The 13,373-nt window shown below is 41.7% G+C and overlaps 1 protein-coding gene across 1 annotated transcript in view; it reads left to right on the top strand.

Moving 5' to 3' along the window:
* The window catches only part of KIT (KIT proto-oncogene, receptor tyrosine kinase), a 121,871-nt gene that overhangs the window by 67,597 nt on the left and 40,901 nt on the right, over positions 1–13,373 (top strand). The window contains exons 4-5 of the mRNA XM_086962639.1: positions 985–1,121; positions 5,207–5,366. Coding sequence (XP_086818765.1) covers positions 985–1,121; positions 5,207–5,366 — 297 coding nt within the window. The remainder of the gene's footprint in view (positions 1–984; positions 1,122–5,206; positions 5,367–13,373) is intronic.

Below are 13,373 nucleotides of genomic sequence, written 5' to 3'. Positions count from 1 at the left end.
TGGTAAACATCGTTCCAGGAGACGTAAACCTTTTTTTAATTGGATGGCTCCGTGTTAAAAGTGTAGCGCGTTGAAATTTTGTATTGAATATGGAATGGAATGTTTTGCCTCTTGACATGTATCATATTACAATGTTATTGTTATGCTGTTTCTTGTTACTATTAAATGCACTGGTTTCTTTATTTGTATGGCGTGGACCAGATAAGAATTTTAGGAAAGAAATGCCAATTTCACTGTGGCTCACCCCTAGGAATGTGTTCCTGGATGTACCTGGGAGTGTAAGCTGCTGATCTAAGTAGTGCCTTCCAACGGGCCCAAGCTGCTACCTAATCAAAAACCTGCATTTACAGTTTGAGTAACTGGGGGTATTTTAATGCAACTACAGTTTGACAACTAGTGGGTGTTTTAAAGACATAACTCGCAGCACTCACACTTTATATTTTAACACTTGTGCTTCATATAGTTAGGCCGTTTATATGAAGTGATGCTTGCACATTTTCACTTTATGAATACAAAAAGCTGCAAATCCAGCAACCTGTATCCCTACCACATAGGAAACAATTGAATGTACAGGGACAGTTAGTGGACAGCTCTGTCTGTGTTACAGGCTAAGCCATTCAAATAACAGGCACTTATAAACAAAACGTATGAATAAATACGTTAAGTTGTCAGCAATGAGGATGCAGGTGTGAACATATAGCAAGCTAGGAAATGCAATGGTCTTGATGGACTGTACATCCAAGCTAACCATCAAAACCACAAAAAACCGGTGGCTGGGCTGATCCAAGTCCCACTCTCTTGGTTTGCTTTATTGTATTTGTTTTTACATTGATGTTCTAGCTTCATATAAACAGTTAAAGCTGTTTGTAGCCAGACTTAAAGTTCAAGATTAGGGAAAATTAGCTTTAGGTTTTGTGGTGACGTGTTTTTCTTGGAGTTCAATATTTCAGTTTGTAGTGAACCGTGTTGTAATTCTTTTTCTAGTTCACAAGGTCATCCCAACCATATTTCTGTCAAAAAACAGTAAACTTCTGAAACAAGGAGAGAAGTTTGAAGTTATTTGCACGATAAGGGATGTGTTTAGCACCGTGGAAGGCAGCTGGAAGAATCATCCCAACATGGTAAGATTGCTTTTTGTTATTCTATGAGGTAAATCCATCTGAATCGCATATGCGCTGACTGCATTCACTGAGGGGGTTAATCTATGTACAATGAGTGTCCTGTCATGCTGTCAATCATGTGGCGTGAGGATGGGCGGTAATAGTAGTAATCCCTCAGAATACCAATTTAGTTGTGGAATGCAGACATTACACTTGCATGTGTTCAAGTCCTGTTGTTGTGACATGCGTTGTCTCTACTTCAACACCTGAGCCTACCAGGATGCTCTAGTGTTTCTGCTGCGTACAAGCGCCCAGAGTACCAGTTAGTGTATTTGCTTATTTGAAGACACCAGTGAACATCTTTCTTATTGGTTTTTCGTACACCAGCTACTGTCATGATGCGAAGAGCCACCACTGAACAACCCAACCGGGCAAGTAGTCGTTCATGCCTATATGTGGCATCATTAGCGCTCTTATTTTTCTACAGTTCCCTCTAGCAGAGTCCTTTTTCAAAATAACCTTGCTCATTGTGAGTGCTTATCAGAGCAGGAAACCGTTGCCAAGTTAATTGTGATGTCCAGGCACTCGCGACTCGCTCAGTGAAAAGTGACAACACAGTATAGTTGTGTGCTACATCATTATATGCATGCACAATATGCAAGTCACGTACGTGGATTGTCAATTACTTTGCTGCCACTTATCTGGCACTTCTGTTTTTTTTTATATATAAATGCAGCAGTTTCTGTAATATCTCTCTACCTATTGCATGCTTGCTGCTGTGCATTAATTTGGTGCTTGCTCTGATCATGTTCAGCGTTGCAGACCAAAGTGTTTGAAGAACTGCTATACAAAGATCTCTTTCTGACTACAGCTGATTTCATAAGAGGAGTTGACACTTTATACCCTGGTCAGCATACCCATATAAGAAGTGAAGAAGCCCCGTAGGGTATAGCCAACAGAGGGCAGAAAAACGAACCTTCTTGCATTTGTAAGCAGTAGCCCTACCCCTTTTCCTGGAGGGGAGAAGAGTGCTGCACCCATGGACGTCGTTTAGAGGTCACTAGGGGCAGCAACTGCGACCCCTGCTTTTCCCCCTTGCGACCCCTTGCAAAGGCAGTTCAACCCCTAGCATAAGGTGTCGTTGAAACAGAGCCAGGAACAATCCCCCTTTTAAACGTTCATATCCTGCAGCAAATGCAGACCGGAATAAACTTGGGATCAATGAAACTGACACTGCAATGAAGCAAAATGTTACCCCCGTTCGTGAACTAGGGGCCCTGTATGAGCTGCCCTTTTTGCCTGTTGTGAAAGGGCGTTCTCAAACCGAAAATGACTTTTGCAACATAATTGATTTAATGTTGCTAGTGGAGAGGGCGGCAAGAAAGGGGTCTCATTGTCAGGTGAGAGGGAGGTAATAGGAAGAGCTGATAGATAAGCCAGGGCAGTAGAGAGACTAGAAGAGAGAAAGAGGAGACCCCACACAGACAGGTGAGAAATGACCGTAAAAGGCAATAAAGAGACTGCAGAGAGGAAAACACAGGTGAGAGATGTGGCAAGAGGAAAAATGATAAGAGAGAAATAATTAGAAGAAGAGAGAGGTGTGTCAAAGAGAAGGTCTAGAAAGAAAGAGGGGGTGGACACGTGAAAAATAAACATCTGTGAGAAAGGGGTAATAGGTGAGGGAAAGGTGAAACAAAGTTCAAAGAGAGTGACAGGTAAGGAGACAGTAGAAATAGAAGCAATAAAGAGACTGGTGTGAGAGAACTCAGAAAGCGACAGAGGAAGCAAGAAGAAAACATGTAAGAAAAAAAGAGTGCAATCAGTATTTTTTGTTGGTGGAATAAAAAATGTAGTGCAAAGAGCTGGAACAAGATATTTACTGATAGCTGAAGTAAGCGAAATGCCTTTAAATGTATGTTGTGTCCATGTGTGCGTTTGAGAGTGTGTTTGTGTGAGAAAGTGTGAGCATGTCTGTTAAAGTGAGAATGAGTGACTGATAGTGAATGGAAAGAGTGAGCTGAGTCTTTAGGTGAGTTAGGGAGTGAGTATTAGTGAGTGAGAGAGGAACTGGATGGAAGTGAGTTAGTGAGAATGAATGAGTATGCAGACTGTTGGAGTGTGAGGCAGTGTTAATGGCCATTAATATGTGAGTGAGTTAGTGAGTGAACGTAACTGTGAGAATTAATGCTTCATAGTGAGTGGGAATAAGTGTGAAAAAATGAATGAGGGTAAGACTGCATTCAAGTGACTTTGAGGGAGTGATAAAATATGAGTAAGACTAAATGAGAGCGATAATCAGTGCAAAAGATGAGCATAAGGGAGTCCGTGTGAAATTACATAGCTCTGAGTGAGAATGAATGGGTGAGTCCAAGTGAGTGTGGGATCATTTATCAGTGTGTCCGAGTGAGAGTGAGTGAGGGAATTAATGTCAGTGATTATGAGAGAGCATGTGGTGTAATGTGTGCAAGTCTGCAGTTGGCCCTTGCACGTATTGTATGGTGGTTTAAGAGGGCACCCATGGCATACAGAGGGAGGGGCTTCTTAATGAGCCCAGTTTACTTCCTCTTTCTCTCACTGGGACAAGGGCTTTACATTGAGGTTTTAGAAAATAAATAATTTCAGCAGTGCAATGCATATTCTTTAAATAAAGTAAACAACTACAAAACCAACACATGTTTGTATGAGCTACTACTTTGAATCATTATTGTTAATACATGAAAAATTGTGTGTGTGAAAAAACCCCAACCTCTCTGTGATTTGCGCAAGTGAAAAAGCCTTGGAAATTATTAGCAATCGAATTGTATTGGCAATCTATAATAATATATTCATATTCAATAAAAGGTGTATATCGATTTATACATGCACATTTACATACTTCCTTCGATCTATTAATAGATATCCCAATGTGCTTTACCCTGGAGAAACCATTAAGCTATGGCTGTTTGTGGTGTGAATAAGTTATGCTACTAATGCTATCAGTCTTCTATAGCACTATATTCTCTTCAGACAAGCACATAATATTTTATATAATAAAAAAAGAAAGGATTAAAGTTCCCAAGGATGACCAAATAAGTACCCTAAAGGTTGTAGCCTCACTTCTGTAATGATATACGGTCAGTCAAAGGTCAAGATTATGTCACTTTCTGTAAAGTTATTAATGTAGGGTGTGTGATGTCACTTCCGCTACCCTGAGCATTTTGGTTACTCAACGTCCATGGCTGTACCACAGGCAAAGGTGCATTTTTCCTTTGGCACATATAACCCTGCCCTACTCCTGCCTGCACTGTATTAATCCACACAAAATAAATTCAGTGGCAAGGCACGTTGTGCACTCCAGTCTTGGTCCTCCCAGGCACATTGTGAAGTGAGTGGTCGGCTTTGCTTTCGGATCTTTTATCTACACAGCTGAGAGTAGAGGGTTGAACAGAGCATCTATTCATCCGCCGCTCGTGGTTGACTTCCATCAGCATACACGTTATAATTACCAGCTCTGGCTGCATGTGTGATAATTAGGAGTTAACTGCCGTCAGTTAAATTACTTCTAAAGCACATGCAGCTTGTTTGGGTGTAATTCCAATTTGGTTGGTGGTCGTGCAGTGTAAAATAGACCTAAAGAATCCAATTAACACGAATTGTTAGAGGGCTGCAGGGCCCAGTGGTGTTCTACATTTTAGCAAAGTCTGCAAAGGAGGGGTGGGGATGGGAGAGATAACCCTGTGTGTGTTTAACATTTTTTTTTTTAGCTTGAATATTTTTAAAAACATATTCATATGCATTTGAAAGGAAAACATTTTAACCAAGAATGTTGGCTAATAGTTATAAGCAGTCGGTGCATAAAGACCAGATAAATGAGTGAGATGTTTGGAAATGTTTCTAATGGTTACGTGTGTGTATATATAGAATACAACTGAATTACACGCACAATTTAATTATGGGCTAATATTGTGTATTTTAAAGTGAAAGATTAAAATAAGTGATATCACTTTACATAATGGCTCGAGATTGAGCGTGAAAATGTCTCTGGGTAACAACAATGCTTCAGAAATATTGTTGCTCTGTCCATTCACTAATGGAAAAACGTAAATTTCTTTTTGTTTTGTTGACAGCAAGTTACAAGCAAAAGCAAATATTATGCCGATTCCTCCTACGAACTTAATTTAACCCTGAGTCGTCCATCTGTAGAAGTCAATGACTCTGGCATTTTCACCTGCCAAGCACGGAATGCTGTTGGAATGTCGCATGCCTCGATCATTTTAAATGTCATTGGTAAGTCCACCTTCTTTTCTCGTCAATAGGTAAGACATGTTTTATGATGCAAAAAGATGGGGTTCTTGTTCTCTTGAGTCAGTCTCTGACCTGGAGTAATGATATTTGGTGTAACTGCGTAAAAACCCCATTGATGCTGGCCTACACTCCCGTCAAACTCCTTCCTAGTCGTCTGCTTTTTGAATTTTCCTATTTTGATTTGAGTATTTCCTACTTTCTTTTTGTTATTATCTTTGCATTTCTTATTTTACCTAATCGAACACTAAAAGTACCAGATAGGTAGAACAAAAAGGACAGGAAGACATGCACATGCAGACCTAAGCCATGATCCCACTGGGTTGACTTGCCTACAGATTTAGACTGATCTGGGTTCTTCTTCCAACTCCTTATTTCTGGGAGAGTGTCGGCTTCGTTGAAATTCAGCGGGACCACCACTTGTGCCTGATTAGGATTGAATTAAATTGACCATCGATTCTGTAAACCATGAGCACTAAGTTGGAGGCCTTTGGTTTTTCCTTCTTGAGCTTCTGTCGAAGTAAGTAATCTTCATCGTGGCCTGTCCTTCTGCACTTTAGCATTACCTGGGTCTGTAACTTGTAGGCTTTCTGTCATAAACGTTTATTTATTTCTTGGCCGGTAATTAGTCTTGTTCCAACAGACTGACAGGGCCAATAAATGTGAGAATGAGAACAGAATACGACTAAATGTACGTTTATTTATTTTCCCAAGTTTTATGTTTTTATAAATTTAATGGCATAATGTTGTGTCTCTTTGGAGTCATTATACTTTTTCCTCCAGATTGAAATACATTTTCGCATAGGTTCCACCTTGTATGATAGGACTTAGCCCTGGACTCAGCAATATTTCATCTTTGGGGTTTGAGAGACAGGCCATGATTAACACTGTAACAGTAGCTATTTGCGTTCTCAACATTAATCGGACCTGCCTGTAACATTAAAAAGCATAAAATGAATATGAAGGCTGGTCTTCCTCTTTGTTTAGAAGTCAGCAGCCCTGCTCCCGCATAAGCACAGAGTGGTCATTCAGTGTTTGTAGTACATTTTCTACATTCTGACCTGGTGAGAATTGAAGAATTGCATTGCTCGGGTTTTGGAGTTCTCCTAATGAGAACTTGTAAGGGCATTCTATTTTACAGAAGTTAAATATAGAATACAATTACTAGGTTTATCACCAAGGTCCTGAAAATAGCATGACATTACCTGTCAAAGACAAGGCGAAATAGAACTTTGGTTGGCTCCAGCAGACAGAGTGTCATATCTGACTCAGCTATCCAATCTGAAGAGATTGCATTTACTGGATGGAAAGCAGAGGAATGTTTGCCTCTGACAAGTGGTGTTCAGAAATATGCACGCTATGCACCTACTTGCATGTGATCACAGTTTAATTTGATATATTGTAGATTTCAATTCCCCGCTTGCCTCCCTCTTTACCCTTTGATGGTTAATTGTTTGCTGAAAAGGAGTTCTTGCCATTTGTTTTGATGGAAATAAAGTTAAAATATAGCAAGGGATGGAGAATAAGAATGATCGTCAGAGAAGAGGTGGAGGAGAAGAGTAGTACAGGAAATATTTAAGCACAGAGGCTTCAAGATTGATAGAGTAGTGAATAGAAAGAAGAGACCACATATGAGAAACTGCATGAATTTTTTTTTTTTTTCAACATTTTTTTTTAAATTTATTTAGAAGATTTTCCAGTACAGTAGTAATGCGGGGGGGGGGGGGTTGTTACAGCTGGGAGGTTCTTGGCATTTTTATGGTTACATGGTTACATGGAGCATGCATAGTAAAGGCTGGTTTGTTTGTGGGGTCTGTAAGCCCCCCGGAGGAGGTGAAAGAAAGAGAGAAAGGAAGAGGGGGGGAGGGGGGTTGCGTCGATACATTAGTGTCGCCCTCTTAGCTCTTTGCTTGGCTGCTTGCTGGTGGTGTGTACGGGTCTACGGGGGTTTGTGTGACTCCAGGTGTGCATCAAGGGCCGCCCGCATTTCATTCTTAGCGTTGTGGCTTGGGGAGAATTTCCCAGTGATGTTGTCGGCTCCTCTGAGAAAAGTGACCCAGTTTATCGAGCTTTTGAATGTTGCCTTGGCTGTGTCTTTCCAATTTGCTAATATCGTTTTGACTGCTGCGGTGAGTAGGATGTCTACTAGGTCTCTCTCTTCCTTGCTTTCTACGTCTGGTCCCATGAATGCTGTGGCTAGCCCTATGAAGCCTGGCTGTATGCTCCTCCCTATGACAGTGTTAATGTGGTTGCTCACTCTCATCCAAAACGTTTTGACTTTTGGGCATTCGAAGATTAGGTGTTGTAGGTTCCCTGTCCCCCTGTGGCAGTTCCAGCATGTGCCACTGTCTCTTATGCCTGCCTTTGCAAGTTTGGCAGGAGTCCAAAAAGCTCTGTGTAAGAGCCAGTATTTTGTCTGTGCGAGTTGTGGTGTGATTTTATTTGTTGTGGCTGACCTCCATAGTCTACACTTTTCCTCCTTACTGAGATGTCTTATGTACAGTGTTCCCCAGAAGTTTGTTGCTTTTGCGTTCAGTGTGGATGTTTTGGTGCTCAGGAGTTTGTAGTTAAGTGGGAAATATTGGGGCAAAAATCTAAAGCTTTTAAGATGTTGCTAGATAATAAATTAGTTAATGGGGAACAGGGATGAAGAGGGAAGGAATAGGGTAAGGAGGCCGAGCCAGGAGCATAAGAAAGGGAATGAAAGCTCTAACTGATTGACATATGTTTCAGGTTTTTGAGGGTGCTGCTCTCATTTCTTTGGCATCTGGCACATGGGCTGCAGCATCTTAGGAAGCTGTACATGACATCACACCTCTCATCCACTTGTTCCCAGCTGTAGTTTTGCGAACATGGCTCTCCTTTGTGCTTCATTAAAGGGAAAGTATAATTGATGCAACAACAATGGTTCTCTCCATTTTTTGGTCTCGCCTGGTGATGCAGCGCGAAGCGCTGTCGCCAGTGAGACTTATTGTCAGCGACTTGCCTGCGAAGTGGTACAGACCGGGGCACGCGCTGGGCTTTTGGCGATTTGGGTCTGTGATGCGCTTGTGAAGATGCGCTTGCAAATGTGCATGTGTACGCTGGTGCTTGGCGCCGCGCCGCGTTAATTAGGCTGAAGGTGGGAGTTCACTTTTGAACGCACGCACATATGCACCGGCCGCCCCCAGCCACACACACACACACGCACCAGCCGCCACCAGCCAGTGCACGCGTACACCAGCCCCCACGGTACAATCAAGCCCCACTCACCGGGCTCTTTTGTGGCTGCTACAGGCTCCGTCTCAAGACTCCCCTGGTGTCATCTCCTCCACCTCTATTGAAATGGCACACGCGGGGCTTCCCTCACTCATGGGAACCCGCACTTGCATCAACAGCCTCAGCAGCCACTTCTGAGCCAGGGCTTGTCCTTATTATTTCAGACACCTCTGCGGGGCTCTCCCTCAGGCATGGGAGCCCGCGTCACCACTTTCCTCTCGGCCAGCCACTCCATGGGCATGAGCCTCGGGCCTGTGATTCTGGGCAAATCACTTAATCTCCCCGTGCCTGAATGTGTAATGTAAATACGGTGCTCATGTTAAGCGCTCCAATACCTTCGGGTTGAGTTCGCGTCATATAAAAAAAATGAAAGGGAAAAAAAAAGTCCCGCCCCACAACAGGCATGACTCTGCCGGACTTCCGGATTTCGCGGTGATACATGGAGGTCTGATGTTCCTTGCAGGCTTCCTTCCAGGGTTTGCAGGGGCTCCCAAAACAACTTCTGCCAGGGTAGCTTCGGGAAGCCATGAGTGCAGCTACCATGTAGAAATTGAGCAAGTGCGGACAAAACATGATGGAAATGCAAGTTACTCTTAAAGATATATGTAGTGACACTTTATTTTACCATCTACAAAAAACAACTTTTGTGGCTCTAAAGCAACCAACGACTTCATGGTGTTTCTTCCCTTGAAGGCGAAGCTTAGATTGGCAGGGCTCCCATAGAAACGCACCCCTACACCTTCAATCAAGCACAGCAGGTGATCTAACACAGCGGCAACATTTGGTCCCCCACAAAAGCTGCATTGTTTGCAGGGCACAGGCGGCTGTGCACGTCTTCCTGCCGCAGCACCTGAATGCCTGTTCTGCAAGCAACCGCGCCCGTGGGACGTGCACGCGCTGTCGGAATCCTCAGATCACGATCCCTGTCGCAAAGTATTGCACTAAATCTGCCCGCGTATCAGACAGTGTCGCAAGGAAAGCATATGTACCAGCATGCAGAGTAGCGTCATGTCTATTTTTCTCTCTCGCTCTTACACCCATATTTGCCCTCTCTGCCTCCACACCCATTTCCCACAGCTGTCCGTTGTACTGCTCCGCCTTTCTTTTTTCTTTTCTGTCTGTTTTCTCATCCCTTCACCTTAATCTTCCTTTACCTCTTATCTCTCTCATCTGTCCCTCCCCTTTCGCTCTCTCTTACAATTCATTTTTTTCTTCGCTTCACACTCTTTATCTCTGCTCATTTGTCTCTCTGTTAATATCCCTCTCCTTTCTACACTCTCCCACTAAACTGCCATTCACATGTTCATTATGCTTACTAAAGGAGATGTAGTTTATTATACAAAGCCTCTGACAAGCCAATTTGCAATGGAATACGTCTCTCATTTTTGCATGTTTATGCTATTGACATTGTAAATGACAATGCCTTTTATCATAAATGCAATACGAAATGCCTCGTATTTAAGAGAGTTTAAGTTGTTGGCATTATGAATAACATTGCCATTTATTTATGTTTTAAAATTAAAAGAAAAGTAAAAGGCATTGTCATTTCAATGTCAATAGCTCAAACTGGAGTCAATGCGAGACCTATTGTATTGCAAATGCTTATTAATGGCGTAATGAAATAATTCATTTGAACTTAGTTGAAAAAAAAATAAGGGTTTGTTGATGTATTCCACCTTTGGACTCTTAAGAAGTTTCCAAATTCACATTTCGAAATATTGCAAATGTTTCAATCTTTTGTTCAATTACACGTAATGCCATAATATTGTTTCCACATACATTTTTGTGGGCAACATCTCTTGCCTAATATCATTTTGGTACAATCTGCCATGCAGTGATCTGTACATTTTAAAAAAAATGCTTGTGCTTAGTTAAGCATGTGCTATCCCAATTTGTGAGACCTCAACTGTACCTATATTGGTTTTGCAAATATTATGCAATGAAATCAATCTGCATAGTATAATTTTGCTGAATGTATATAATTACCCTGTATTTTTTTTTTTGCTCAAATGCTTCAAGTGGTTTTACAGTGGGACTGCCTGTTCTACCGCGAGACAGAGGTTATTAGTCAGGTGCTAGAGAGCCTTAGGCTGCAAGCTGGAAAATAGTTACTTACTAAGATACAGTGACATGGGGCAACAAGTAGCATTTGAATATTTAAAAAGGTGTACATTTGTTGATGCACCCCATTAAAGCCCCTTATCCACATTGAGTCTAAATGGCCTTTTACAAGAATTTTGCCCCCTGTTCATTATATATTTTTCAATTCCTCTTTTGGGGATACATTTATCAACCTATCAATGAGCGGCAGAGATCGTGGTGATTCTAACCCATGCAGAAGAATGCAGGTCATTTAGGCCAATAGCTCTGATTATTGAAGATATTAACATATTTCCCAAAGGGCCTGCTTGAAAGTTAGATACGGTCATAATGGCACTGACCGAGCCAAACCAAGTGGCTTTGTTAGTGATTGACAGGGGTTAGACAATATTAGAAAAGTGTCTCACTTAATAGAGAAAATCAAGAAAAAAAGTCATCCTAGATTTCAGTCACCATAGGTACAGAGAAAGCATTTAACAAGATGACCTGGGATTTTCTCATGGCAGTAAGCATAAAACAGGAATGGAACCAGTAAAGAAAAACTGGTTCTTTGCTAAATATTAAAGGACGGAAGTGAGGATCAGGGTAAATTAGGCTTGCAATGAAATATTCCAGCTTCAAAGACAGAAAAATCAGGGCTGCCCTCAGACTGCCATACTTTTAACCCTGACTGTCAAACCAGTGACAACACTTAGGAAGGCTAATATGATTAAGCGAGTGCAGATCGAGCGGAGGAACACAAAATTAGTTTACTTAGGGATAATCTGCTCTTTTACCTGACTTACCCAAAGACATACCTATCTGAACTAATACAATGTCTAGAAACCTTTGAAAGAGTCTTGGGTATCAAGATCGACAGAGATAAATCTGAGATTTTGAAAATCTCTGTACCAAAAGAGGGGTTAGCAATACTTAAAACCCAGGACATGCCAAAACTCTCAACCAAATACCTAGGACTAAATCCTACTGAATCACAGTGGCGGCCGGCTCAGGTAAGCGCGGTGGATCGGGAAAGGGTGGGGTTGGGGCGAAGCCGACAGACCACGGAATAGGTATTATTTAATTATACCTATTCCGTCTGTCGACTTGCCCCACCCCCGCACCGCGTTTTATTGTGTCAGCTGCTGAATCAGTGTTGAACTGGATTAAAGATGACCAGCCCTAAAAATCTAATTTGAAAGGACATAGCAGGATCAAGCAACCAATATATTTAATTGTTGGGCTCCATGAATGCCGTGAGGATGAATGTTTTACCTCTGTTACTTTTGTTATTTCAAGTACTCTCAACATTGATTCCCTAAATCAGAAACAGAGACTTTCCAAAAACTTGTAATATGTTTTCTACAGATGAGGACTGAGCCAGACTGAAAAGAAAACACTCTTGACTCATTAAACAGAGGCAGTCTGGCCTGCCTAAACCTTGTACAATATTGCCACCCAAATTTGGAGAATTGTTGAATGGTCAGAAAAGAAGGATAGATCTCTTGTAGCCCACCCCCTTGGGGCTATACCATGGGTTAGGAAAGAGATGAGATAGAGACATTTGTACATATTGGAAATTACCAGAACCCCACTTCTACTGTAAAATATAATAGGATTGTAGAGCGGTCTCTTCAACATTTCAGCCCCATCCAGTATTATCCATTATGATATGGAATTTTCTCCAGTGATGATGGGGAACAGAGTTGAGAATTGGGGAAAAGGTGAAAGCATAATGGTCAACGATATGTCTGCTTAGGGACAAGTTAAATCCCTGTCAGAATGTAAGCAAACTAATTGTGCTGAACAGAATTCAAGATGTTCAAGTCAGACATAGGGTTGTGCATTCCCAGATCAGAGAAGCAGCTACCAGACAGCTAGCCCATTTCGAAAAATTCCTGGAAATATTTGATTCCACAAGAGGCCTGATTTCAAAACTATACAATGTTCATCATGATAGCATGAAATTAAAGCGATGGGGCTACTAGAACCAATGGGTGAAATAGAAATGATTAAAGCTCCAAGGTGGAATGGCATAACCTTCATAAAGTCCTTGGGAATAATACGTTTGAAGTGGCGTCTGACTGTGTAGGTTTAAGTAAATCTAATCAGTGACAGCCCGTCTACGCTGGGGATGTAGGAGAGACAAGGGTTTATTCCTCCATAATAGGTGGGATTGGGAGAAATCTTTTACTTCATATTGTATCTTGTAGATACACTTTTGGGAGGTTCTTAGGTATATCGACTACATTCTAGGAGGGACAGTATCTAGAGACCTAGTGAGAATTCTGAAACTTGGAAAAGGAGGCAGGAGAGAATGGGCAAGGGTGCAAAACCCTCCTGGGTCACCATCATCGCACCACCATGAAAATTCTGACTAATTACTGAAGAAGAAGGGTTGTGCCTACCGAAATGCATTGGATACAGACTCTAGCACACACTGGAAGTAGACACTAATTACTCATGACATCCAAGGCAGTCACACGAGGTTGGAAAAGTTCTGGCCTCTTAAATTCTGTGGATTAATGTTGTTTGATTCTGCTGAAAATGAAGACCATGGGGCCCTAGTACCAAAATATATGCTTAGTGTAGGATTCCTATAAAATGTAATGGAGGAGGTAATACAAAGTTGGTTTTATTGTCACATGGTCCAGT

The sequence above is a fragment of the Lissotriton vulgaris genome, chromosome 3_1 (assembly GCF_964263255.1).
Source record: "Lissotriton vulgaris chromosome 3_1, aLisVul1.2, whole genome shotgun sequence".
Taxonomy (NCBI): domain Eukaryota; kingdom Metazoa; phylum Chordata; class Amphibia; order Caudata; family Salamandridae; genus Lissotriton; species Lissotriton vulgaris.
This window is presented reverse-complemented; position numbering and strand designations above follow the sequence as displayed.